The following is a 27,394-nucleotide window of genomic DNA, read 5'->3' as shown; positions in this document are numbered from 1 at the left end:
TTGGTACAAAAGCGCCACGCGTAGAAACATATAAACACGGCGACGTTCATGGGCCGAGGGCACCTGTGGCACGCCAGAGGTCCCGCACCCTCGCGGCCCTGTGGCAGTATCGAGCGTTGGGCCCCCTAGCAAACCCCGGCAGGCACGAGGAAGGGGGCCGAGGCTACGGGGGGGCCTGGGGCTTCTCCTCCGCCCCGGTGCCCGGGGAGCACCACCACAGCTGGAGAGAGTTGTCGCCGCGGTCTTGGTGGCGAGCGGACGGCCTTCTCCCTTTCTCCTGGTCGTCGTCTTCGCTGTCCCACAGGTCAGGGAATTTGCGCTGGCCGGAAGCCGTGGCCAGAAGGGGAAGGCTGGGGTGGAGGCTAAGAGAAGGAGGCAGAAAGACGGGGGGGGTCAGGCTTCAGGGAACATCATAATAATAATAATAATAATAATAATAATAATAATAATAATAATAATTTATTATTTATACCCCGCCCATCTGGCTGAGTTTCCCCAGCCACTCTGGGCGGCTTCCAATCAAGTGTTAATACAACATTAAATATTAAAAACTTCCCTAAAGAGGGCTGCCTTCAGATGTCTTTTAAAGAGAAGATAGCTGCTTATTTCCTTGACATCTGACGGGAGGGCGTTCCACAGGGCGGGCGCCACTACTGAGAAGGCCCTCTGTCTGGTTCCCTGCAACCTCACTTCTCACAATGAGGGAACCGCCAGAAGGCCCTTGGAGCTGTATCTCAGTGTCCGATCCCCCTCCCTCACGGCTGGGGACACAAGAAGTTCTCACCATGGTATTTTATTCCCTCATTGCGAGAAGCAAAGCTACAGGGAACCAGGCAGAGGGCCTTCTCGGTGGTGGCGCCCTCCCTGTGGAACGCCCTCCCGTCAGATGTCAAAGAGATAAACTACCTGACATTTAGAAGACATCTGAAGGCAGCCCTGTTCAGGGAAGCTTTTAATGTGTGACATTTTAATGTATTTTTAATCCTTGTTGGAAGCCGCCCAGAGTGGCTGGGGAAACCCAGCCAGATGGGCGGGTTACAAATAATAAATTATTATTATTATTATTATTATTATTATTATTATTATTATTATTATTATTATTATTATTATCTTTTTGAGTTCATTGTATATTATATGCCAAAATTCTCTTATCTTCGCACAGTCCCACCACATGTGCATAAAGGTTCTGTTCTCCTACTCTCAATGCCTGCCTGGTTCTGGGAGAAGGGCGGGATCTGGAATGCTTTCTAAAGACACCCTCTGTCAGCTGTCTCTCCCCTGGTGATTATTCTCCTTCTTCCTCTTGCTCCCCTCCCAATATTTCCCAGCTTCTCTGCAGCCTCTGAATAATAATAATAATAATAATAATAATAATAATTTATACCCCGCCCTCCCCGGCCAGAGCTGGGCTCAGGGCGGCTAACACCAATAAAATTACAATAAAAACATAATTGGGGGGGGGGGGGGGACGGGACAATTTAAAATACAAGTTAAAAATACAATTTAAAATGCAGCCTCATTTTAATAATAGCCCATAGATCAAAACCATAGGGGGAGGGAAACATAAGGGTCAGACTGAGTGCAAACCAAAGGCCAGGCGGAACGGCTCCATCTTGCAGGCCCTGTGGAAAGATGTCAAGTCCCACAGGGCCCTGGTCTCTTGTGACAGAGCGTTGCACCAAGTCGGGGCCAGTACTGAAAAGGCCCTGGCCCTAGTTGAGACCAATCTAACCACCTTGAGGCCCAGGACCTCCAAGGTGTTGTCATTTGGGGACCTCTCCGCGGGGCGTACCGGGAGAGGCGGTCCCGTAGGTACGTGGGTCCTAGGCCGCATAGGGCTTTAAAGGTCAAAACCAGTACCTTCAACCTGACCCTGTACTCCACCAGGACCCAGTGCAGTTGGGTAAAGCACTGGGTGAATGTGGTCCTGTGGCAAGGACCCCGTAAGGAGCTTCGCCGCGGCATTCTGCACCCGCTGGAGGTTCTGCAAATCACTGTTCTAAATCTATACTGTCTCCCTCTTCTCAGGAAGTGCAAGGGGGGGCGGTCCCCACCATTCCCCTTCAGTCCAGTCCCTGATATCGGATGGGCAAGTGCCAGTCCCTCAACAGACCTCAGGAGGAATGGCGGACAAAGTTGGGCGTGCTTAGCCTGGGGAAGAGGAGACCGAGAGGAGATGAGGGCCATCTTCAAATATCTGCAATAACCCCAACCCTCAGGAGTCTTGAAACCCTGTATCCACCTCCAGATTAAGGGCAGGGCCTCACCACCACCACCCCACAATAAGTACCGTATTTTTCGCTCCATAAGACGCACTTTTTCCCTCCTAAAAAGTGAGGGGAAATGTGTGTGCCTCTTATGGAGCGAATGCAGGCGGGAGGCAGGCAGGAAAAGCTACCAAGAGCCGCACACAAGCTCCGCGCAGCTCTTGCGGGCTTTTCCCCAGGAGGGAGAAGGGACTGATGCGCCCAGTCAGTCCCTTCTCCCTCCTCGTAGAAAAGCCCACAGGAGCCGCACGCTCCTTAAAGGGTGCGCGGCTCCTGTAGGCTTTTGCGGGAGGTGGGGGTATTGCCACAGCCGCGCGCAGCCCCTCCGGCCGGGAGAGGCTGTGTGCGGCTATGGCTTCTTTAGCCGCGCGCAGCCTCTCCCGGCTGGAGAGTTTGCGCGTGGCTAAAGAGGAAGCCGAGACAGCGAGTGGGATCCATCCCGCTCGCTGTCCGGGCTTCTCCCATAGCCTCGCTCAGCCTCTCCAAAAAAAAAAGTTTTTTTCCCTTGATTTCCCCCTCTAAAACGAGGTGCGCCTTATGGTCTGATGCGCCTTATGGAGCAAAAAATACGGTACCTGATTCCGTTGACACAGTCGCTCAGAGCTTGGAACTGCAAGATGGGCTCCATCAGGGGGTGAGCCAGGTTATTGCTGTCGCTGGGGGCCTGAGCCGTGTCCCAGACGCTGACCAGTCCTTCTGTGTCGCCGCTCAGGAGAAACCTCCCACTCCTGCGGAGGAAAAGTAAATAATAATAATAATAAATTTTTATTTATAGCCCGCCCTTCCCGGTTCAGAAAACCGGGCTCAGGGCGGCTAGCAACAAATTTAAAACACTTAAGTGATACAACAGAAAACAGCATAAAATACAGTATGAAACGTGAATAACAATAAATTCAGAATTCAAGAATCAATTTAGGGGGGGAAATCCATCCACTAAACATTAGATGATCACCAGGGCTAGCTGGCTGAATTAGTTCTATTTGGGCCAGCGAGGAGACCAGGGGAGAATTAGCTGTGGGATCCAAGAGCGGGTAATCTTCATAAAAAGGGGAGGGGGAGGGAAGGAAGGGGAATGAAAGATCAGGATAAATTCAAATTGAAAGCCAGGCAGAATAGCTCTGTCTTACAGGCCCGGCGGAAGGAGGTTAAATCCTGCAGGGCCCTGGTCTCCTGGGACAAAGCATTCCACCAGGTCAGAGCCATCACTGAGAAGGCCCTGGCCCTGGCGGAGGATAATCTGACTTCCTTACGGCCTGGGACCTCTAAACTATAATTATTCATGGACCTTAAGGTCCTCTGCGGGGCATACCAGGAGAGGTGGTTCCGTAGGTATGAGGGTCCTAGGCCGCATCGGGCTTTAAAGGTCAAAACCAGCACCTTGAACCTGACCCTGTACTCCACCGGGAGCCAGTGCAACTGGTAAAGCACTGGGTGAATATGCTCCCATGGCAGGGACCCCATAAGGAGCCTTGCTGCAGCATTCTGCACCCGCTGGAGTTTCTGGGACAGTTTCCAGGGCAGCCCCGCGTAGAGCGAATTACAGTAGTCAAGCCTGGAGGTGACCGTCGCATGGATCACTGTGGCCAGGTTGGGGCGGGAAAGGTAAGGGACCAACTGCTTAAAGCACCACGGGCCAAGCTGCCAGGTCGTCCCGTGGCGATGAAGTTGGTGGGACAGGCCCGGAGGTGTCCCCAAAGGGAACCGGGAAGCCCCACCAGATCCCAGAAGGGGCTGAACTCAGCGGTCTCCTTCTATGGCCCTTCCCTTTTAGCCTGGATGCACGTTTTTGAAAACTTGCGGCTGGCCAGCAACTCCTGGAAAGGTGGCAAGAAGCAAAAGGAAAACCATCCCCGTTAAGAAGGGCGTTTACGAGCTGGAAGGTGTGCAGAGGAGGGCGGCCGAGAAAATAAAGGGTCTGGAAACCGAGCCTGATGAGGAACGGTCGAAGGAGCTGGGCATGTTTAACCTGAAATATAGGAGACTGAGAGGAAATCTGAGAGTCATCTTCAAATATCTGAAGGGCTGTTTGTTCTCTCCCACTCTGGAGGGTAGGACTCAAACCCATGGCTTCAAGTTAAAGAAATTTTTGTTAAAACATTCCACAGGTGGTATTTTACACCAGTTAAGCGGGCCAAAATCTACAAACTGAAATCTGACCTCTGCTGGAAAAGTGCGAAAAAAGCAGGAACAATAACACGTATGTGTTGGAGTTGTGAGGAGATTAAGAAATTTTGGGGAGTAATACATGAGGAATTAAAGAAAATGTTGAAAATCCCGATCGTTGAAAAAACCAGAGGCATATCTCCTAGGCTTGATAGGGAAAGATATACCGCAAGTGGGGGGAAAAGGAATTTTTCTATATGCAACTACGACAGGGAGGTTAGTGATTGCTTCTAAATGGGAATCTCAAATCTTGCCCTCAAAAGAGGAGTGGATTTGCAAATGAAATGAATATTTAGAACTGGCAAAGCTAAGCTCAATCATAAGATATCAGTCAAATCAAAAATTTAAAAAAGGAAGGGAAACGTTTCAAAAAATTATATGTTAAAATAGTGTTCTAAGAAAGATATGCCTAGAATAAAAATGTAAAGTATATCTATGAATTGGAAAAGAGACGAGATAAAATACGAAGAATGATACATTTGGAGAATGCAACGATAAAGGTGTAAACAGAGATTCAAAGACGTCGAATTGTGGCGGAGGGAAGATGCGGGTGGATATTTTGTGATAAGTATGTAATATTTGTTTTCAATGTTTTTGGGTTGTTTCCAATCTTTTCTTTCTTTCTTTTTTGTCGTTGTTTCCTGTATTATTTAAACAAACATAAATAAACAGAGAAAAGGATATAATCTTGTAAGGGGAGAAGGGTGGACTCACGGATCTAAGTCGAAATAGAGCCTCTGGTTGGTGGCAACTGTCCGGGACACAGAAAACAGGACATCGCCTGGCTGTCGAAGGTCCCAGCAGAGGATCTCAGTGTCCTGGAAAATAAAGGCAACAGCACAACCCCATCACAGGCCGCTTCCCCCAGGCCGGCCTGCCCCAAACTGGGGCCCTTCCAGCTGGTTTTGGTCTGTGTTGGTTGGGGCTGATGGGACCAATAGGCAAAAACAGCTTGGGAGCACCGGGTTGGGGAATGCTGCCCCAGACCTCGAGGGAGATGAGGGAACCTGAAGTCTCTCTCCTGTTCCCCCACATATTCCCAGGAAAGAGAGGATAAATTCCACACTTGCCAGAAATAACTGAAGGCTGGGCGAACGAAGCATTTTGCGTGGGTGTTAAACTGCGGAACTCACTCCCACAGGAGGGCCAACCTGGATGGCTTTAAGACGATTAGGCAAATTCGTGGAGGAGGAGAGGACTACTTTTAAAATGGGCTACTTTTAAAATGAGGCTGCATTTTAAATTGGTTCCTCCCCCCATTATGTTTTTATTGTAATTTTACTGGTGTAATTTTACTGGTGTTGGTGCTGACCTTGAAAGCCCTAAATGGCCTCAAAGGCCCAGTAGGTCTGAAGGAGCGTCTCCACCTCCATCGTCCATCCCGGACACTGAGGTCCAGCTCCGAGGGCCTTCTGGCGGTTCCCTCCCTGCGAAAAGTGAGGTTGCAGGGAACCAGGTAGAGAGCCTTCTCAGTAGTGGTGCCCACCCTGTGGAACGCCCTCCCATCAGATAAACAAGGAAATAAACCTATCTGATGTTTGGAAGACATCTGAAGGCAGCCCTATTTAGGGAAGTTTTTAATGTTTGATATTTTACAGTGGTACCTCGGGTTACAGACGCTTCAGGTTACAGACTCCGCTAACCCAGAAATAGTACCTCGGGTTAAGAACTTTGCTTCAGGATGAGAACAGAAATCGCGGGGCAGCAGCGGGAGGCCCCATTAGCTAAAGTGGTACCTCAAGTTAAGAACAGACCTCCAGAACGAATTATGTTCTTAACCCGAGGTACCACTGTACAGTGGTGCCCCGCAAGACAGATGCCTCGCAAGACGAAAAACTCGCTAGACGAAAGGGTTTTCCGTTTTTTGAGTCGTTCCGCAAGACGAATTTCCCTATGGGCTTGCTTCGCAAGACGAAACGTCTTGCGAGTTCTTGCAAGTTTGTTTCCTTTTTCTTAAAGCCGCTAGGCCGTTAATAGCCGCTAAGCCGCTAATGGCCGTGCTTCGCAATACGAAAAAACCGCAAGACGAAGAGACTCGTGGAACGGATTAATTTCGTCTTGCGAGGCACCACTGTATTGTGTTTTTAATATCCTGTTGGGAACAGCTCAGAGTGGCTGGGGAGGCCTGGCCAGATGGACGGGGTAACAAGTAATAAATAATAATTATTATTATTCTTATTATTATGTCACTGTGAGAACAGGATGCTGGACTCAATGGGTTCTTAAGGGCCCGGCCCACAATGCCCCTCTCTCCTGTGCCCAGCCCTCAGCTTCCCCCGCCCCCCACAGGTAAGCTCTCACCTTGCGCCCCCCGGTGAAGAGGTGGAAGCCGTCCGGGGAGAAGAGGGCGTGGGTGACGCCCCCCTGGTGCCCGTTTAGCATGGTGAGGGGGTCGCCCTCTGCCTGGGAGTAGAGGCCCACCGTCTTGGAGTACGAGGTGCAGGCGTAGATGGGCTGCGTCGGGCTGAAGGCAATGCAGGAAATAATCCCGCTCTGGCCCTGCTTCTTCACTGGGGGACCGGAGAGGGGAGAGGTTAGAGGAGAGAAAGGGCTTCTTCGTGCAGCGTTAACCTGCGGAAATCCCTCCCACAGGAGACAGCGGTGGCCACCGGCTTGGATGGTTTCAAAAGAGGACTGGACAAATTCAAAGAGGGCTATCGAGGGCTGCTAGCCTTCATGGTCGGAGGCAGAGATGCTTCTGGATCCTGGTTGCTGGGGCGGAAAGGGGCTCTTGCGCTCGGATCCTGCTCACTGGGTTTCTCACAGGCTGGTTGCACTGTGAGAACAGGATGCCGGGACTAGGTGAGCCGTCGGCCTGATCCAACAGGCTGCTCTTGTGCTCAGGAGAGCAGGGACAGATGAAGGACGCAGCAGGGCCTTTTCTGCAACTGCCCCCAAGGTTAACAACTTTCCAGAGGAGGCGCATCGACACTGTTATAAGAATTCTAAGGTCTCAAATCTAAATGTTCATAAATGCACACGGCAAACGCATACGTAAGTATATAAACCACGTGTCTGAAATAGTACAGGAGAGCAATCCTGAAGCTGTTTTGACTCTCCCAAATCGACCTCAATGTATTTCTCTGCAAGGAGGGAGGCAAATGGGGAAAGCCTTCCCATTGTCTTTTTGCTTGCAAATCCTGTCTTAAGAGAGTATTTGTGTAGGAATAGGGTTAGCCTGTGACCTGGACTCAGGAACTAAAGTATTAACTGTCACCAAAGAATGGCCAGGCTGCCCAGGGAATGCAATCAGGGACCATTATCAGGTATCCTGGCAGACAGGATTTCTGCTGTAGACCGCCTCCTTCTGTGATGTATGTATAATGCTTTGGGGGGTGGTCTTGGGCTACAGGGTGGGCAATTTCAAGAGTCTATATAAAGGCTTGTTCTGGGTTCTCTCCTCCCTCCTACATGTGGTGAGTGGGGGACCCTGTTACAATAGATCAATAAAGATCAATAAAAATCAATAGTAGATCAATAAAGCTGCTTTGCTTCTCAATATACTCTGGCTGGCGTCTGCTATTTTCTTCGACCGATAGGGAACCCACTTAAGGACTCTGTATGGGCTCCGGAATACCCCATAAGGGAAAGGGAGCAGGTTTTTTTTCTTATAACAACACCGACGCGCAATTTTAGGCTTCCCAGAGCAGTGCAACAGCCGTTTACCTTATTTAAAAAGACACACATCTGATTTGAGCCAAGGTTTCTAAGGTTACGGGGGACACGGGTGGCGCTGTGGGTTAAAACACAGAGCCTAGGACTTGCCGATCAGAAGGTCGGCGGTTCGAATCCCCACTCCCGTTGCTCGGTCCCTGCTCCTGCCAACCTAGCAGTTCGAAAGCACCTCAAAGTGCAAGTAGATAAACAGGTACCAATCCGGCGGGAAGGTAAACGACGTTTCCGTGCGCTGCTCTGGTTCGCCAGAAGCGGCTTAGTCATGCTGGCCACATGACCCGGAAGCTGTACGCCGGCTCCCTCGGCCAATAAAGCAAGATAAGAGCCGCAACCCCAGAGTCGGCCACGACTGGACCTAACAGTCAGGGGTCCCTTTACCTTTACCTTTCTAAGGTTATGACTGGCTGCTATTGGCACTGGGACTTATTAGTATCCCAGCTTCTTTCTCATGGTAACCCCCTCCTCATTTAATCCCAACGACAGCCCAGTGAGTTTGGCGAGGCCGAGAACGGCAGGGATCTTTATGTGTTGAGGGGGATTTGAACTCTAGTCTCACGGGTCATAGTCCAAACTCTCCGACCACGACACCACACTGCCCAGATTCCTGCCTCTGCCGTTTTGCTCCTGGCCCCATCTAGACACGCCAACGGGTCCCTCAGCCACAAAGCACCCAGAAGGGGAGATGTTGCCTCGCCCAGAAACTCCCCGGACAGAACCGAGACCGACTCACCGAGGGTGGGCCTGTTTTCACACATGCGCCCGGGCCGCGCTGTGTCAAACACCCTCACGATCTTGTCGAAGCCGCAGAAGAGCTGGGAGCCGTCCGGGGTGAAGCACAGGGAATGGGCGGCCGTCAGCTCATCCTGGCGAGAAAATGGGAGGGTCAGCAGGAACCAACTCCAGGAGAATAGTAATAATAATAATTTTTATTTATACACCGCCCTCCCCAGCCAAGACCGGGCTCAGGGCGGCTAACACAAAATATAAAAACAATTGATTAGAATACAGCTTAAAAAACAAGATTAAAATACAACATTAAAATGCAGCCTCCTTTCAGTAGAACTCAATCAAAAACCTTTTTGGGGATAAAAATGTCAAGTCCTCATCAAGGCCAACTATTCAGACTGGTCCTACATGGGACAGAAAAAAGCCAGGGAAGTCCCCAAATAGGAGTTCCATCACAGAAGGAGAAAGGAAAAAGGAAAGAGGGGGAGGAGATCAAGTTGATTCCAAGCCAAAGGCCAGGTGGAACAACTCTGTCTTACAGGCCCTGCGGAAAGAAATCAGATCCCGCAGGGCCCTGGTCTCATGAGGCAGAGCGTTCCACCAGGCCGGGGCCAGTGGTGAAAAGGCCCTGGCTTTGGTTAAGGCTAATTTGACTTCTTTAGGGCCCGGGACCTCTAGGGTGTTGCTATTGCCCACAACACGTCTGCCGGGCAAAGCCGGCGACACAAACCCACCCCCCGGGCACATGCTCACCAGGTGATTGTAGGGTCGAAAGGTGGCGCGCAGGTCTCCGTAGAAAGCATCCCATATGTGGATGGGGTTGTCCCGGCTGCTGCTGGCGACACTGAAAGGGGCAGAGAAGCAGAAGGAGGGCCAGTGAGGGGCAGCCGGGGGGCCGGGTGAACTAGAAAGGAAGGGGCAGGCAAAAGGGTGGGCAGCGCTCGCTCACTTCCCAGCGCCACCTCGCACCTGGGCATAAACGCCAAGGACAAACCCTGAATGAGCCCTGGCAAATTCGCGGAGGAGAGGGCTAACGATGGCAGCTGTGGCCTGCCTCTGCAACTGGAGGGAGCGATGCTTCTGAATTAACAGTGAGGGGGGAGTGTGCTCTGGCGCTGGGGGGGGGGGTCCTGCTCGGAGGTTTAACACCTGATCCCACTGTGAACGGTTCGCTTTGAGAGCCATTCTTATCATGGGGGAGCCGAATGACGTTCACAAATTTATCCGGGCAGCCAATTTTCAGGAGGACAGTCCACAGGGCATTACGATCTACAGTACAAGACAGAAGTACTGTTCTTGGGGGATGGGAGGGCTGGTGTGGGGGACTCCCTGGTCCTGAATGGGGCAACTGTGCCCCAGAAGGACCAGGTGCGCAGCCTGGGAGTCATTCTGGACTCACCGCTGTCCATGGAGGCGCAGGTCAGTTCTGTGTCCAGGGCAGCTGTTTATCAGCTCCATCTGGTACACAGGATGAGACCCTCTCTGCCCGCGGACTGTCTGGCCAGAGTGGCGCATGCTCTGGTTATCTCCCGCTTGGACTTCTGCAACACGTTCTATGTGGGGCTAACTTTGAAGGTGACCTGGAAACTGCAACTAATCCAGAATGCGGCAGCTAGACTGGTGACTGGGAGGGGCCGCTGAGACCACATAACACCAGTCTTGAAAGACCTACATAGGCCCCCAGTACGTTTCCAAGCACAATTCAACCTTTAAAGCCCTAAACGGCCTCAGCCCAGTAGACCTGTCATGGAACTTTGGAGTGTCAGGCATAGCCCTATTGGCTTTAGCCCAAACATAGCAGAGTTTTCCTGCACAGCGAAGAAGCTAGTTGCGGCGGTAATGACTAGTCAGCTAGACTCAGAATAACTATTTACAGGATTTATTAAAAGGAGAAAATAAAACAAACCAGCAGAGTTTCTGCATACAAAACAAAGCAAAAATAAACCCTCTCTTTCTCTCTCTCTCATAACCATACACAGCACTTCTACTCCTAACAACACCTCACTTCAAACTGAGCTAGCAAACCCTTGATAACAGAGTTGAGTGCTGGTCGTTAACCAATCAGAGTGAGTAGTTTCTAGGTCAAGCAGACCTGGGCTTTCTGCCAAGAGTAAATTGACACCAGCCTGAGTTAATTGTGCGAAGCTAGAATCTGCAAGTTTCCCACGAGAACCAATTAACAGAAACTGAACAACCTGAAGGAGCGTCTCCACCCCCATTGTTCTGTCTGGACGCTGAGGTCCAGCTCCGAGGGCCTTCTGGCGGATCCCTCACTGCGAGAAGCAAAGCTACAGGGAACCAGGCAGAGGGCCTTCTCGGTGGTGGCGCCTGCCCTGTGGAACGCCCTCCCTTCAGATGTCAAAGCGAAAAACAACTACCTGACATTTAGAAGACATCTGAAGTTTTTGATGTGTGACATTTTAATGTATTTTTAATCTTTGTTGGAAGCTGCCCAGAGTGGCTGGGGAACAAATAATAAATTAGTATTATTATTATTAAAGGGATGCGGGTGGCGCTGTGGGTTAAAGCCTCAGCGCCCAGGACTTGCCGATCAAAAGGTCGGCGGTTCGAATCCCCGCGGCGGGGTGCGCTCCCGTCGTTCGGTCCCAGCACCTGCCAACCTAGCAGTTCGAAAGCACCTCCGGGTGCAAGTAGATAAATAGGGACTGCTTACTAGCGGGAAGGTAAACGGCGTTTCCGTGTGCTGCGCTGGCTCGCCAGATGCAGCTTGTCACGCTGGCCACGTGACCCGGAAGTGTCTGCGGACAGCGCTGGCTCCCGGCCTATAGAGTGAGATGGGCGCACAACCCTAGAGTCTGGCAAGACTGGCCCGTATGGGCAGGGGTACCTTTACCTTTTATTATTATTATTACAGTGTCGAAAGCCTTAGTCAAATCAATAAATGCCATATACAGAGGTTGATTTTGCTCTCTGCATTTTTCTCGGAGCTGTCGAGCGGTGAAAATCACGTCCACTGTCCCCCTAGAAGGCTGAAGACCATTTTGGGATTCAGGAAGGGTCAAATCGGATATTGTTAAGAGACGGTTTGCTAAGATCCTTGCAAGAATTTTGCTGGCCACAGCTAGTAAGGGAGGTCTCCCACTGGGGCATCTGGGTGGCAGCTACAAGAACAGGATGAGGGGTGGGCCATTGTCTGCGGGCAATGGGTTCCACCAGCCTTGTCTGTCCCCCGCCCCCCACCCTGGGAGCCGTTCCCAGACCGTGACTTTGAGAACAGCAGAGGCAGTTGAGAGGAGAGTTCAGGGATAGTTTGTTTTGTATTGTTTTGAAAATAATTTTATAAGTTGTGCGTGTTTGCTTCTTAATTTAATCCTTTTACATCCTTTTGTATGATTTGTGGCCTTTTATGTATTGTGATTTGCTGCTATCTTAATCGATTATAGATGATTAATTCATTATTGTCACTGAGAAGTGTAAACTGTCTATTACCCGCCCACCTGTCAAACCACAATGGCAAGGCAGGGGACGTACAGATTCCAGCTCCCTTTCCAGAGCCCCACCTTTCTAATTAGGCGGTGGTTAATTTCAATTCAATTGATTTAATTAAGGCAGCGTTCAATTATTTCGGCAATTGGCTTTTCCGGACGCCTCTCCTGGGGCTGTTCAAAGCTCGAGCCTCTTCCGGCTACTTGGCTAAATGTTTTCTTTCTTTTTTATTCCCACCAGCAACTGGGGGGAAAGAGGAAGGTAGGGGGGGGAAAGAGGGGAAAGATGGATTTACAAACAAGTCTGCGGGTCGGAGGAGTTCATCAGCGGGAACCAGCAGTAATCGTAGACGGTGTCTCCTTCGGCCATGCGCAAGACGGGACTCTGGAGAGAGAGAGAGAAAGAAATGAGCACCCTGTCTGGAGCAGAGATTGCGACCAAAGTTGCCACCTTTGCAGGAATATTTCCTGCGTTAGTCTGGAAGACTGGCCCCCACCCAGCCTTTGCTGCCCCCCCCCACTCTTTGACATCCCCCACAAAGGAAGATTCGCGCCTGGGAAAGCGACGCGAGGTCTTTCCCAGAATCCTCCTCTGTTCTGCGCTCTAGGGAAGAGCAAGGTCGGCGAGACCTTTCACAGCTCCACAAAATCCTGTTTTGAGGCAAGGCGACCAGAACCGTATTCCAAACACAGTGTTTTGCTTTTGTTTTAACTATTTATCTTGTGCTTTTATCCTGAGATTTTATCCTGTGAACCGCCCTGAGATCTTCAGATGAAGGGTGGTATATAAATCTAAATAATAATAACACAGTCATACCTCTTGTTACGTTCGGTTCAGGTTACGTTCTTTAAGGATACGTCCCACGGCAACCCGGAAGTAAGGGAACGGGTTACTTCCGGGTTTCGTCGCTTGTGAAAGCAGACGCTCAAAATGTCGTCACGCGCATGCGCAGAAGCAGCGAGTCGTGACCCACGCACGCGTGGGTTGCATTCTGTTCATGTTGCGAATGGAGCTCCGGAACGGATCCCGTTCACAACCAGAGGTATCACTGTAATACAAAGGTAAAGGGACCCCTGACCATTAGGTCCAGTCGTGGCCGACTCTGGGGTTGCGGCGCTCATCTCGCTTTATTGGCCAAGGGAGCCGGCGTACAGCTTCCGGGTCATGTGGCCAGCAGGACTAAGCCGCTTCTGGCGAACCAGAGCAGCGCACAGAAACGCCGTTTACCTTCCCGCCGGAGCGGTACCTATTTATCTACTTGCACTTGATGTGCTTTCGAACTGCTAGGTTGGCAGGAGCAGGGACTGAGCAACGGGAGCTCACCCCGTCACGGGGTTTCGAACCGCCAACCTTCTGATCGGCAAGTCCTAGGCTCTGTGGTTTAACCCACAGCGCCACCCATGTCCCACCACTGTAATAATAATACAGTGGTGCCTCGCAAGACGAAAAGAATCTGTTCCGCGAATCTCTTCGTCTAGCGGTTTTTTCATCTTGCGATGCAACCCTATTAGCGGCTTAGCGCTATTAGCGGTTTAGTGGCTATTAAAGGCTTAGCGGCTTAGCTGCTAAAAGGCTATTAGCGGCTTAGAAAAAGGGGGGAAAGCGGGGGGGAAATCACAAGACTAGCAAGACGTTTCTTCTTGCGAAGCAAGCCCATAGGGAAATTCGTCTTGCGAAGCAACTCAAAAACGGAAAACCCTTTCGTCTAGCGGGTTTTCCGTCTTGCGAGGCATTCGTCTTGCGGGGAACCACTGTAATAACAACAACAACAATAATAATAATAATTTGTGTAACAGCTTTACGCTATCAGTAGTTTTGTTTCCAGTTTCTTCCCTCATGGTCACAGAATCTGCCTTATTTTCACAGCTTGCACCCTGCTGCGTTCTGGGTCCATGTCTTCATTGAATGATCTGCTACCTGCCGGAGGCCTCATTCCTGGCCAATCATGCCAGTTCAGACCCATGGATGTTAGGGATATTTCTGCCCCTGCACGCACCGCTTTGCCCCTCTTCTTGCTGAACTGCCTATGTCCCTTTACCACGCCATTCGCTAACTTTGGAGAGGTCCTTTCGGAGCTCAACCCCGTCTCGTTTTGAGGACCCTGAATCATTTAGCATCGCCGGCAAACTCTGGAACCTCACCGCTCACCCCCAACGTGGAACCTACTGTTAGAATTCCTGCTCCATGATTGCAGTCATGCGATTGTTGTCTATCACATGACGGTATATGTTTTGGCTCCACAAAGTGGGAAGTGACGGAGACAGGATGTTTGTGTTACTGTGAAGTGGAACTGTTCTGCCCGGACACCGAGGTCCAGCTCCGAGGGCCTTCTGGCGGTTCCCTTGCTGCGAGAAGCCAAGTTACAGGGAACTAGGCAGAGGGCCTTCTTGGTAGTGGCGCCCGCCCTGTGGAACGCCCTCCCACCAGATGTCAAAGAGAAAAATAACTACCAAACTTTTAGAAGACATCTAAAGGCAGCCCTGTTTAGGGAAGCTTTTAATGTTTAATAGGTTACTGTACTTTAGTGTTTTGTTGGAAGCCGCCCAGAGTGGCTGGGGAAACCCAGCCAGATGGGCGGGGTATGAATAATAAATTATGATGATGATGATGATGATGATTATCCTTTGTTATTTCTCTTTACTGTCTGCTGCTAGAGAGAGGGAGCCATGTTGCAGTGCTCCGTGTGTGTTTATATGTAAATAAAGTAGATTAGCCAAAATGCTGAGTTGCTGAGGTCTGTCACGCAAGCTGCGCAAACTCTGCGGATCCCTAAATGTGCCGGTGTCGGTTGGCATCAGTCGCTGTGATGTTCGGGATGAAGAAAGCTTATGGAGCTCCCAAACGATCGACCAGGAGGGTGAGAACATGCCAGTCGGGCATGTGGCTCTGCCAGGGTCTTACTCGAGTGTAGGGACGAGCTCCTGACACCTACAGCCCTCCAGGTATTTCTGGGGCTGCAATTCCCCATCGCCACCACACCGCCCCCCCCCAACATGGCCAATGGTTTGAGATGATGGGAGGGGGAGTCCAGCAACTTTGGGAGGGCCAGAGGCCCCCCCCCCCGATTCCTGCCACAGGAGAATTTGCCTCTTCCCCTCCCCACGCAAACATGTGCTGGCAGGCAGGCAAGACGCACACTCAGCGCTCATACCACTACAGTGGTGCCTCGCAAGACGAAAAGAATCCGTTCCGCGATTCTCTTCGTCTTGCGGTTTTTTTGTCTTGCGAAGCAAGCCCATTAGCGGCTTAGCGGATTAGCGCTATTAGCGGCTTAGCGGATCAGCTGATAAGCGGCTTAGCAGATCAGCTGTTAAACGGCTTAGCGGATCAGCTGTTAAGCGGCTTAGCGATCAGCTGTTAAGCGTCTTAGCGGATCAGCTGTTAAGCGGCTTAGCGGATCAGCTGATAAGCGTCTTAGCGGCTTGGGGAAAAGGGGGGGAAAGGAAAAAAACCCTGCAGGAACTCACAAGACATTTTCGTCTTGCGAAGCAAGCCCATAGGATATTCGTTTTGCGAAGCACCTCCAAAATGGAAAACCCTTTCGTCTAGCGGGTTTTCCGTCTTGCGAGGCATTCGTCTTGCGGGGCACCACTGTACCAACCATTTCAGAGATGGTCCCCCATTCCTCCGCGTACAGCTCGGCAGGGAGGTTGTAGATCCGCAGGGTGTTGTCAGCACTGTTGGTGAGCAGGCAGGTCCCGTCAGGAGCCCTGGAGAGAGGTGGGAAGGGGCACATTGTTGGTGAGAAGAGTGGCAACTTGTTCCCTTGTTTGTCCAGACAACGGGTCAGCAAACTTTTTCAGCAGGGGGCCAGTCCACTGTCCCTCAGACCTTGTGGGGAGCCGGAGTATATATATTTTGGGGGGGGGGGGAATGAACGAATTCCTATGCCCCGCAAATAACCCAGAGATGCATTTTAAATAAAAGCACACATTCTACTCATGTAAAAACCATTCGCGGGCCAGATCCGGACCATCTGCAGGCCGGATTTAGAAGGCAATTGAGCCGGATCTGGCCCCCGGACCTTAGTTTGTCTACCCATGGTCCAGACTATGATAGGCCCAAACAATAGTTACCCCATTCCCATCTTTCCCTGTTTCCCCCACCCCCTTCCAAAGGAATGGCCCATTGATGTCCATCAAGAGTTCCCAAAGTTAAATTACCGGTAATTGGAATTAGCTTGCAGACACTTAATTGCCTTAGGATTTCATATAAGTTAAGTGATGAATTAATATGTTTAATTTTAAAATTAAAAGATATAAGGATGTTAATGTTTAAGTCAAATTTCATAAGAATTTTGATTTGGAAAACTGTTAAAAGGTTGTGCATGGAAATTCAACCAAGGGGAAACGAGGAAGTCATTTAACAATGTTAATGTGTAATGTTAATAAGGTTATGATCTATGTTTGTTTATTTGTTTATAATTTTGTAAAAATTAATAATTTTTTTATTTAAAAAAAAGTTCCCAAACTCGGGAACTTTCTTTCATATGTGTGGACCTGTAAAAGGGTAAAAGAGTATTGGAAAATCATTCATAATGAATGGGGAAAAACATTTAAAAGTACCTTTCCAAAAAAACCCAACAACCCATAGTCCTTTTTGTTGGGGATAATTCAGATGGAAATTCCCAGGTGTCAAAAAAGGTTATTTATGTACGCCACTACTGCTGCCCGTGTTTTGGTAGCCCAAAAATGGAAAGCGAGCGAGGTCTCAACCAAAGAAGAATGGCAACTTAAGTTGACAGAATATGCGCAGCTTGCAGACTTAACATACAGAATAAGAGAACAAGAACATATGTTTAAAGAAGATTGGAAAATGTTTATTGAATATATGGGGGGAAACTGTACACTTGTAAGCACTGGCAGCATTAAGATAAATTCAACAGTGTAAATAAGTTTTGATGGATGTAATAATGGAATACTGATTGGTATAGTTTATGTAAAACATGCAGGGATTTATGATATGCAAAACGAACCACGGAAAGAGAAGAGGGGAAGTCACTGATATTTTAAGGATGTTTAAATAAGTATTCTGAATTGTAAAATTAATAAAAATTATTTTAAAAAAGAGTTCTCAGACTCTACTCGAGAAGAGAAGTCCGAAACCCACAAGAGAACAAATTATTAGAAGGAAGGGGCCTTTTCATAAGCTCTGAAAAGGTTGAAGAGAACACCATAAGAAGAGATGGCTGGATCAGGCCCATCACCCATTTAGTCCAGTGTCCTGTTCTCACAGTGAGCAACCGGATGCCTGCGGGGAAAACTGCAAACGAGATCTGAGCCCAAGAGCAACTCTCCCCTCCTGCGGTTTCCAGAAACTGGGAGCTTCGCTGCCTCTGACTGGGGAGACAGAACACAGCCATCCTGACTGGGAGCCATTGATAGCCCTCTCCCCCTCCATGAATTTGTCCAGACCTTTTAAAGCCCATCACAGGCTCCTGTGGAAGGGAGTTGCACAGTTCAACTATAGTTCAGCTTCCCCAACCCCATCCCCACTAATTCCCCTGGCGTACCACCCATTATTCCATCACCCAGCACAAAACCTCCAGATAAAAACCTGGCCAACCAAAGGCTTATATCGTCTAATAGGTAAAAGGTAAAGGTACCCCTGCCCGTACAGGCCAGTCTTGACAGACTCTAGGGTTGTGCGCCCATCTCACTCTAAAGGCCGGGGGCCAGCGCTGTCCGGAGACACTTCCGGGTCACGTGGCCAGCGTGACATCACTGCTCTGGCAAGCCAGAGCCGCACACGGAAACGCCGTTTACCTTCCCACTATAAAGCGGTCCCTATTTATCTACTTGCACCCGGGGGTGCTTTTGAACTGCTAGGTTGGCAGGCGCTGGGACCGAGCAGCGGGAGCGCACCCCGCCGCGGGGATTCGAACCGCCGACCTTTCGATCGGCAAGCCCTAGGCGCTGAGGCTTTTACCCACAGCGCCACCCGCGTCGTCTAATAGACTTCTATAAAAATAACAAACCTTTGTCAACGCAAGAAATTCAAGACAAACTGGAAGACACCAAATGCCCTGATTAGCACATCACCAATTACCGTATTTTTTGCTCTATAAGACTCACTTTTTCCCTCCTAAAAAGTAAGGGGAAATGTGTGTGCGTCTTATGGAGCGAATGCAGGCTGCGCAGCTATCCCAGAAGCCACAGCAGCAAGAGGGATTGCTGCTTTCACTGCGCCGCGATCCCTCTTGCTGTTCTGGCTTCTGAGATTCAGAATATTTTTTTTCTTGTTTTCCTCCTCCAAAAACTAGGTGCGTCTTGTGGTCTGGTGCGTCTTATAGAGTGAAAAATACGGTACACGCCCTCTTAAGCAATCCAGTAGTAAAATCAGCAACAACTAGGCCCCTGACAACCTTCGAAAACCTCCTAACAACAAAGGGACACGGTAAAGGGATGGTATCCGCAATATACAAAATACTACTACAAAAACCCACAAACTCCCTACACGCTATCAAAAAACAATGGGAGGATGACATAGGCTACAAGATTAAATCCACTCAATGGACCAGAATGTGGTCTAAACCCCCCTTTAAATCCCTATCAACAAAAAGAAAAGAACTCACTCTGAAAATCACCTACAGGTGGTACTTAACACCAAGAAAACTAGCGCTAATACGCCCAGGAACCTCACCAAAATGCTGGAGAGGGTGCACCTCCACAGGCACATACCTCCACATGTGGTGGGAGTGTCCCAAAATCCAACTATTCTGGACAACAGTTCAGCTTCAACATTTGCCAGGGACGAAGGCGAAGAGCGAAGGGAACAGTGTGTGTTTTTGCTCCTTACAAAAGCCAGGAAATCAGAAGAACTGGGTGGCAAGAAACGGAAATTCCGACTTGAACGCCAGGAAGAACTGACAGTGAGAGCTGTTCAACAGTGAAAACGGTCTCCCTTCGGAGCTTGTGGACTCTCCTTACTTGGGAGGTTTTTAAGCAGAGCTTGGACGGCCATCGGTCAGGGGTTCTTCAGCTGCGATTCAGGGGGTTGGACTAGATGACCCTAGGGGTCCCTCCCAAGTCTACAGTTCTACGATTCCAGTCCACTCACCATTTGCAGCCTTTAAGGAAATTCTCCGGTATGTGGCTGTACTCCACCCAAGAGCCTGTCAGAGGTTTGGGGGCCTGCGAAAAATCGTAGGTCGGGAAGCTAGAAGGGGAAGGAAAAGGAAAGTCACGCTGTGCTAAGCCAGGAACACCCAGCCACCCCATTACGAAGCTTGCTAACATCCCATTCCCCTCCCAGGATCCAGCCCAAAAGGAAGGGCAGGAGCTTCTATAGGAATACTGCAATAATAATAATAATAATAATAATAATAATAATAATAATATAATTTTAAAAAAAATATTTATACCCCGCCCACCTGGCTGGGTTTCCCCAGTCACTCTGGACAGCTCCCTAATCCCTATCCCTAATAATAATAATAATAATAACCCTATCCCTAACCCTAAATCCAATCCCTATCTCAAACCTCTACCCCTATTTCCAATAATAATAAAAGAGGAGACCACCCCCTTCGCTCAGACACGCTGGGGCCTCACCCTCAGAAGGAGAACTCTGAAATCCAGCCTCCTTGCAATTTGTGGTGGATCAACGTATTGATAAACACAGTGGAATAAGCAGTAAGTGCCTGGAGGCGGTTGGAGGATGGATGGCGGCTAAGAGATTGAGGTTGAATCCTGACAAGACAGAAGTACTGTTTTGGGGGGACAGGGAGCAGGCGGGTGTGGGGGATTCCCTGGTCCTGAATGGGGTAACTGTGCCCCTGAAGGACCAGGTGCGCAGCCTGGGAGTCATTTTGGACTCACAGCTGTCTGTGGAGGCGCAGGTTAATTCTGTGTCCAGGGCAGCTGTCTACCAGCTCCATCTGGAACACAGGCTGAGACCCTCCCTGCCCACAGACTGTCTCGCCAGAGTGATGCATGCTCTAGTTATCTTCCGCTTGGACTACTTCAACGCACTCTACGTGGGGCTACCTTTGAAGGTGATCCGGAAACTGCAATTAATCCAGAATGCAGCAGCTGGACTGGTGACTGGGAGCGGCCGCCGGGACCACATAACACCAGTTCTGAGAGATCTGCATTGGCTCCCAGTACGTTTCCAAGCACAATTCAGTGTTGGTGCTGACCTTTAAAGCCTCTTTTATTTATCTCAGTCCTGGAGGTGTTTTTGAATATGATAAGGGAGGATCGGATGATAAAAGGAATACAGGTCGGAGAGAAACAATATAAATTGAAAGCCTTTGCAGATGATTTGGTTTTAACACTACAGGAGCCAGAATCTAGTACAAAAAGAGTTTTAGAATTGATCCAAGAGTTTGGTCGGGTGGCGGGATTCAAGTTGAATAAGCAAAAAACCAAGGTTCTGGTTAAAAACTTGACACCTTTAGAAACAGATGAATTTCGGAAGGAAACAGAATTATGTGTGGTTAAAAAAGTGAAATACCTGGGAATAAATTTGTCTTCCAGAAATTTGAATTTGTTTAAGGATAATTATGAAAAAAGTTGGCTAGAAGTTAAAAAAGATCTAGAAATTTGGTCAAGATTGAAACTTTCCTTGTTGGGCAGAATCGCAGCAGTAAAAATGAATGTATTGCCAAAGATGTTGTTTTTGTTTCAAGCCCTTCAGATTGTGGACAGACCTGAATGTTTTGGTAAGTGGCAGAAGGACATTTCGAAGTTTGTTTGGCAGGGCAAAAAGCCCCGAATAAAATTTAAAATTCTAACTGATGCAAAAGAAAGAGGGGGATTTGCCCTGCCAGACTTAAGGTTATACTATGAAGCTGCAGCCTTCTGCTGGTTGAAAGATTGGCTGCTTTTAGAAAATACTGATGTCCTGGATCTAGAAGGGTTTGACAATGCTTTTGGGTGGCATGCATATTTGTGGTACGACAAGGTTAAGATTCATAAAACATTCAAAAACCATATTGTCAGAAAAGCAATATTTATGGTCTGGACAAAATACAAAGACTTATTGGAAAGTAAAACCCCGAGGTGGCTTTCACCAGTGGAGGCCAAGGCCCGAAAAAAGCCCAATATGGAGACTGGCTGGTTGAAATATTGGGAAATGCTAGAAAAAATAGGTGACAATTGGAGGTTACAGAGCTATGAAAAAGTAAAACATAAGGTGCAAAACTGGTTTCATTATGCTCAAATCCAAGAGATCTTTAAATTGGATAAAAAGATAGGATTCCAGGTGGAAAAATCGAAATTAGAGACAGAACTGTTAGAACCAAAGATAAAGGTACTTTCGAGAATGTACAACTTGCTGCTTAAGTGGAATACTCAGGATGAGACAGTTAAATCCGCCATGATAAGATGGGCTCAAGACATTGGGCACAACATCATGTTTGATGACTGGGAAAGGTTATGGACCACCGGTATGAAATTCACGGCATGTAGTGCACTGAAAGAAAATATTTTGAAAATGATATACAGGTGGTACATGACCCCAGTTAAACTTGCTAAAATATACCATTTGTCTGACAACAGATGTTGGAAATGTAAAGAGGCGGAAGGGACATTCTTTCACCTCTGGTGGACATGCCCAAGGGTAAAGGCTTTCTGGGAAATGATTTACAATGAGTTAAAAAAGGTATTTAAGTATACCTTTCCCAAGAAACCAGAGGCCTTCCTTCTGGGTATTGTCGGCCAGAATGTGTTAAAGAAAGACAGAACCTTTTTTATGTATGCAACAACAGCAGCAAGAATACTTATTGCAAAGCACTGGAAGACACAAGATTTGCCTACTCTGGAAGAATGGCATATGCAATTGATGGATTATATGGAATTGGACGAAATGACTGGCAGAATCCGAGATTTGGGAGAAGAGACTATGGAGGAGAACTGGAAAAAATTTAAGGACTATTTACAAAGATATTATAAGTTATTTGATTGCCAATAATTTGCATAAATTGAAAAACCAAGCTCCAGCATTAAGATTTTTTAGATTGAAAATTAGGTTTGGAACTTAAAAGACAATTACTGGAAAGTATTAATAATATGTTATGTCTATTGTAAAAGTATTGAAAACAAGATACAATATATTGAAGTTGGATGCATAATAATTGAAAGTTACAATAAGGTATGAAATAAGGTAACAAATTGCTGACATTATTAAACTTAAAGAACGCAGTTTCGGAGGGTGTGGGGAAGTCCAAATAGGGAATGGGTTTTTGTTTTTGTTTTGGGTAAAAAAGAAAGGAAAATATGTTTCTTGTTTACACTGCATTTGTGCTGTTTGGATTGTATAAAATTATGGAAAGAAACGCAATAAAAAATTTATAAAAAAAAAAAAAAATAATAAAGCCGTAAATGGCCTCGGTCCTGTATACCTGAAGGAGCGTCTCCACCCCCATCGTTCAGCCCGGACACTGAGATCCAGCGCCGAGGGCCTTCTGGCGGTTCCCTCATTGCAAGAAGTGAGGCTACAGGGAACCAGACAGAGGGCCTTCTCGGTGGTGGCGCCCGCCTTGTGGAACGCCCTCCCATCACATGTCAAAGAGGTAAACAGCTACCTGACATTCAGAAGACATCTGAAGGCAGCCCTGTTCAGGGAAGTTTTTAATATTTAACGCTGTACTGTTTTTAACACTTGATTGGGAGCCGCCCAGAGTGGCTGGGGAAATTCAGCCAGATGGGCGGGGTATAAATAATAAATTATTATTATTATTATATAGTAAAAGTAAGTCTGAAGAGAACAGTGAATGAAAGGATGGTGAAAGGGTTTCAACCTGCCTGTGAAGAAGAGTGAGGGATTTTTCCAGCACTGATGGATGAATCTATGGCCTTATTTTTACTCAAGGCTGTGCCTACGACACTACTTTTGCTCTTCCGACAAGGCCGTTGCAACTCTGCTTACCGTGTGGCTTAATTTCTACGCATGTGTAAAGGCGATGGAATTCCTAAACCTGCGTAACTTGAAGGTCCGTGAAGTTGGCTTCCGTGGTTTCCCACGCTATTGTTCTGGCCTTGTGTGTTAAACACCACAACTGGTGTGGCAAACTGAGTACAAGTAAACTGAAGTTAAGCAAACCTGTTTGTAATGTTAAGGAGTGAGAGCCTGCAAGCCTGAACTGTGCAAATCCTTAAGAGTAGCCAAGTGATCTTGGATTATGCAACTGAACTTGCTTTTATTTGCGCGGCCAGATTTATAACAGCGCAAAAGGAGCAAATGCGCTAGGGCTCATGCCTGCAAGAGGGCAAAGGCTAAGTTTACTTCTTTTTTCAAGTGAAACAAAGAAAGTTATGAAACAAAATGTGCAGGCACAGGCACCTTTCTGAGGAATTTTGGTGAGATAAGCCACGCTGGCAGCTCATGCCTTTAAGTGCTTTTAGCCAATGCTGTGTTTAATAGTATAACAATTGCATTTTAAAGAAGAAGAAGCTATTGTGATTATTGTGAGATGCTTTGAGCCCAACATTTGTTGTTGGGAAAGCGGAACACAAATATTAAATCAATAATTTAAAAAATCATTTTTCTATACCAGCTATATACCAGCTGCACTGGCTCCTGGTGGAGTACAGGATCAGGTTTAAGGTGCTGGTTTTAACCTTTAAAGCCCTATACGGCCTAGGACCCTCGTACCTACGGGACCGCCTCTCCTGGTATGTCCCACGGAGGAACTTACGGTCTGCATACAAAAACATCCTGAAGATCCCAGGCCACAGAGAGGTTAGGCTGGCCTCAACCAGAGCCAGGGCTTTTTCGGCTGTGGCTCCAATCTGGTGGAACACTCTGCCACAAGAGACTAGGGCCCTGCGGGACTTGACATCTTTCCACAGGGCCTGCAAGACGGAGCTGTTCTGCCAGGCCTTTGGTCGGGGTTCAGTCTGACTCCCTCTCCCCTTTCATAAGAACTTGCATGAAAGTGGCCTCCCAAATTTTCTCACAGGCCCATATAAGTTCAGCACAAACAGTTGGGCCTGGTGAGCATTTAAGGTCCCCAACCCTAATCTGCAGGTTGCCATCTGATTGGATTTTATTCTGATCCTGATCTGATTTGAGGATGTATTTTAATTGATTGTCTGATTTTATGTTAATGTGTTATACATTTGATGTTAGCCGCTCTGAACCCGGCTTCAGCTGGAGAGGACGGGATATAAATAAAAATTATTATTATTATTAATAATAAATAATAATAATAAATTTTATTTATATCCCGCCCTCCCCAGCCGAAGCCGGGCTCAGGGAGGCTAACAACAATCAAATAATCAAACAGTCAAATAATCACACATTCTAAAAATATTTCATTATAAAAATTAATTAAAATCAAATTGATGGCAACCAATTAGGCAAAATTCTGTGCAGGTTGCCAGAGGAGGGAGTCAGGCTGTGCCCTGACCAAAGGCCTGGTGGAACAACTCTGTCTTGCAGGCCCTGCGGAAAGATGTCAGGTCCCGCAGGGCCCTAGTCTCTTGTGACAGAGCATTCCACCAGATTGGAGCCGCAGCCGAGAAGGCCCTGGCTCTAGTTGAGGCCAGCCTAACCTCTCTGAGGCCTGGGACCTTGAGGATGTTATTATTTGCAGACCGTAGGTTTCTCTGTGGGGCATACCAGGAGAGGCGGTCCCGTAAGTACGAGGGTCATAGGCCATATAGGGCTTTAAAGGTTAAAACCAGCACCTTAAACCTGATCCTGTACTCCACCGGGAGCCAGTGCAGCTGGTATAGTACCGGATGAATGTGATCTCGCAGCGAAGACCCCATAAGGAGTCTCGCCGCGGCATTCTGCACCCGCTGGAGTTTCTGGGTCAGTCTCAAGGGCAGCCCCACGTAGAGCGAGTTACAATAATCAAGGCTGGAGGTGACCGTCGCATGGATCACAGTGGCAAGGTCAGGGCGAGAGAGATAAGGGGCCAACTGCTTAGCAATTATTATTTCCCCTTCCTGAACTGGGCAAAGGATCAATCTGAGCTGGAGCTCCACCCATCTGCCTGCAAAGCAAGACCCGACACTCACTAATACTCTCCTTCCTCTGCCAACATTTCTCCTCCATCAATCGCGTCTTCCTCCTTTTCTTCCTTGAGGTGATGCGCTGTCTCCCCGATCTCAGGTTCTTCCTTCGGGGGTTTGGGCCCAGGAACTGCCTCCGCAGCAGCCCCCTCGTCTTCCTGGCCCCCATTTAGCCTTGGCACCTTCGCCGCAGGTCCAGAAATGGCCCCGGGGTCCACCTTGCTGTCGTCTGGCTGCTCCAGTTCCAGCACAACCTGATGGTCAAGGGGCGGCTCGGCATCCATCACACAAGCCTCAGAGGGTCTCCTCAAGCCCTGCTCCTAAGAGGCACCACCTGCTGCTACTACTAAGAGGACAGTGTTTATGTAAGCCAGACCACCAGGGAAAGCTTGAGTGTACCGCAGCGCCGGGTGCTTCATTCATCCCAACGGAAGGAGATGGAGGTTGCCAAAAGGGAGGAAGGATTCTGCACAGAAAGGAAAAAGTTGCAAAATAAATAAGAATGCCCAGACCATAGCTGACAACTTACAGATTTGAAAATAAGGGACCAGCAGCCTCGAAAATAAGGGTTCCGCAGCCAAAATAAGGGATTTTAGTCAACCAGCATCCAAACGAAGCCTCAAGCGGTGGTTCCCACAGCGCAGCAACCCAGCAAAGGGGATGCAGCAAGGAAAACCACCGTCCCCTCTCCGCTGGGAAGCGCTGAGCAAAGGCAAGTCCCCAGGCAACGCGGCCGATTTGATTGGCACAAGGCATGCAAGCTCCACCCCCCAGTCGTTCTCAGGCTCCTTATTGGGTGAGCAACACAGCCAAGCAACACAGTTGGAGCCTCCCTCCTCCCTGGCCGGCAGGGAGGGAGGGAGAGGAGCTGCTTCCTTTGAAACCCAGGAAATTTCAGGGACATCATCAATAAGGGACAGCAGCGGGACACGGTACTGGGATAAGGGAGTTTCCTGCCAAATAAGGGACGGTTGACAGCTATAGCCCAGACTGATACCCAAATATTCCAGCCATCCTTAGGACTGAACGTATTCTGCAGCAACCACAGAATACAGTAGCCTGCCAGTCTCAGCTTTTTTCAAAAGTAACAAAATGAAATCAAGTTGCTGGTCCCCATGAAAGTGAACTGTTGAGTAGGATTTCCCATTGGCACAGGTGCCCCGCTGGGCATTTTAATTTTTTTTACCCACCTCATGACTAAGAGAAACACAAGCCCTCAGAGGAATGAATCTGGGGGCGGGGAAAGCTTTTTCGGCAAGGGGCGGGAGTAGACTTCTAGCACTCAGGAATCAATTTGCTGCTGGGCCAAGCTCAAGGTGCTTTTTGTTATTTTATGTAGAAGAAGAAGAAGAAGAAGAAGAAGAAGAAGAAGAATTGATGCTTTTGAATTATGGTGCTGGAGGAGACTCTAGCTGTGAATTAGCATATACCTTTATTCATAGAAAAAATACCAGAGCGGGTTACAAGATTTACACATAAAGCCAAACAAAAAACGTCAAAATCAGATAACTGTATTGTGGAAGATGTACTGTACTCTTAATTGCCAGAGTAAGACTGAAGGAACAGAAGAGTTTCCCGCAGGTTTTTTTAAGTCACTGTGTGCTAAGTTTTAGCATTTAAGCTACTTTTATATATATATATAAAAACACAAAGTGGAGGCGCAATAAATAAAAGTGAATAAATTACCCATTTTAAGGGGAGGGGCTGGAGGGTGGGAGGTGCAAGCACAGAAAAAGCCCCCCCCCAATCTCCCCCCGCCCAGAGAACAGGAGCGCCCCTTTACCTCCCAGCAGCTCCCCAACAGCAACTCATGGGCAGCCACTGGAGGCGGCCATGACACCACGCCGGCTCCGCCCACTCCCGTCTCGCGAGAGCTGGAAGGCTCGGGATCCCTCTCGCGAGACTCTTTCCCCCCCCCCCTATCCTACCCATAGAGATACGAAAAGCTGTTAGAGCGGCGCGCGGCGCCTCAGTGTTTGGAGGGGGAGGTTCCGGGTTTGCAACGGGGTGGGGGAATGGAACCCGCGAGTTTTGCCAGAGGCGTGTGAATGGGCAGTCGCGTGTCCGCTCTCCCCGTCCCGAACAAAAAAGATGCCAGGAGGAGGAGGAGGGTGCCGGGGTTTACAACACAGTGTAATACGCTGTTTCTGCTTC

At 48.6% G+C, this 27,394-nt stretch overlaps 1 protein-coding gene across 2 annotated transcripts; it reads right to left on the bottom strand.

The window, feature by feature from the left end:
* On the bottom strand, positions 1-27,109 carry WRAP53 (WD repeat containing antisense to TP53). 2 transcript variants are annotated; one of them, XM_028702822.2, is made up of 11 exons: positions 27,024-27,109; positions 25,247-25,706; positions 19,338-19,436; positions 15,880-15,988; positions 12,574-12,662; positions 9,585-9,675; positions 8,836-8,968; positions 6,732-6,940; positions 5,145-5,248; positions 2,843-2,995; positions 1-362 (listed from the first exon to the last, which is right to left on the bottom strand). In XM_028702822.2, the coding sequence occupies exons 2-11, from the start codon at positions 25,522-25,524 to the stop codon at positions 164-166; spliced, it is 1,464 nt and encodes a 487-aa protein (XP_028558655.2). In that variant the 5' UTR covers positions 25,525-25,706; positions 27,024-27,109; the 3' UTR covers positions 1-163. The 2 variants fall into 2 exon arrangements, with proteins under 2 accessions (XP_028558655.2, XP_028558656.2); XM_028702823.2 differs by having other exon boundaries at positions 26,927-27,084.
* Positions 27,110-27,394: the final 285 nt, after the last annotated feature.

Source organism: Podarcis muralis, chromosome 13, assembly GCF_964188315.1.
Source record: "Podarcis muralis chromosome 13, rPodMur119.hap1.1, whole genome shotgun sequence".
NCBI classification, from domain to species: Eukaryota; Metazoa; Chordata; class Lepidosauria; order Squamata; family Lacertidae; genus Podarcis; species Podarcis muralis.
This window is presented reverse-complemented; position numbering and strand designations above follow the sequence as displayed.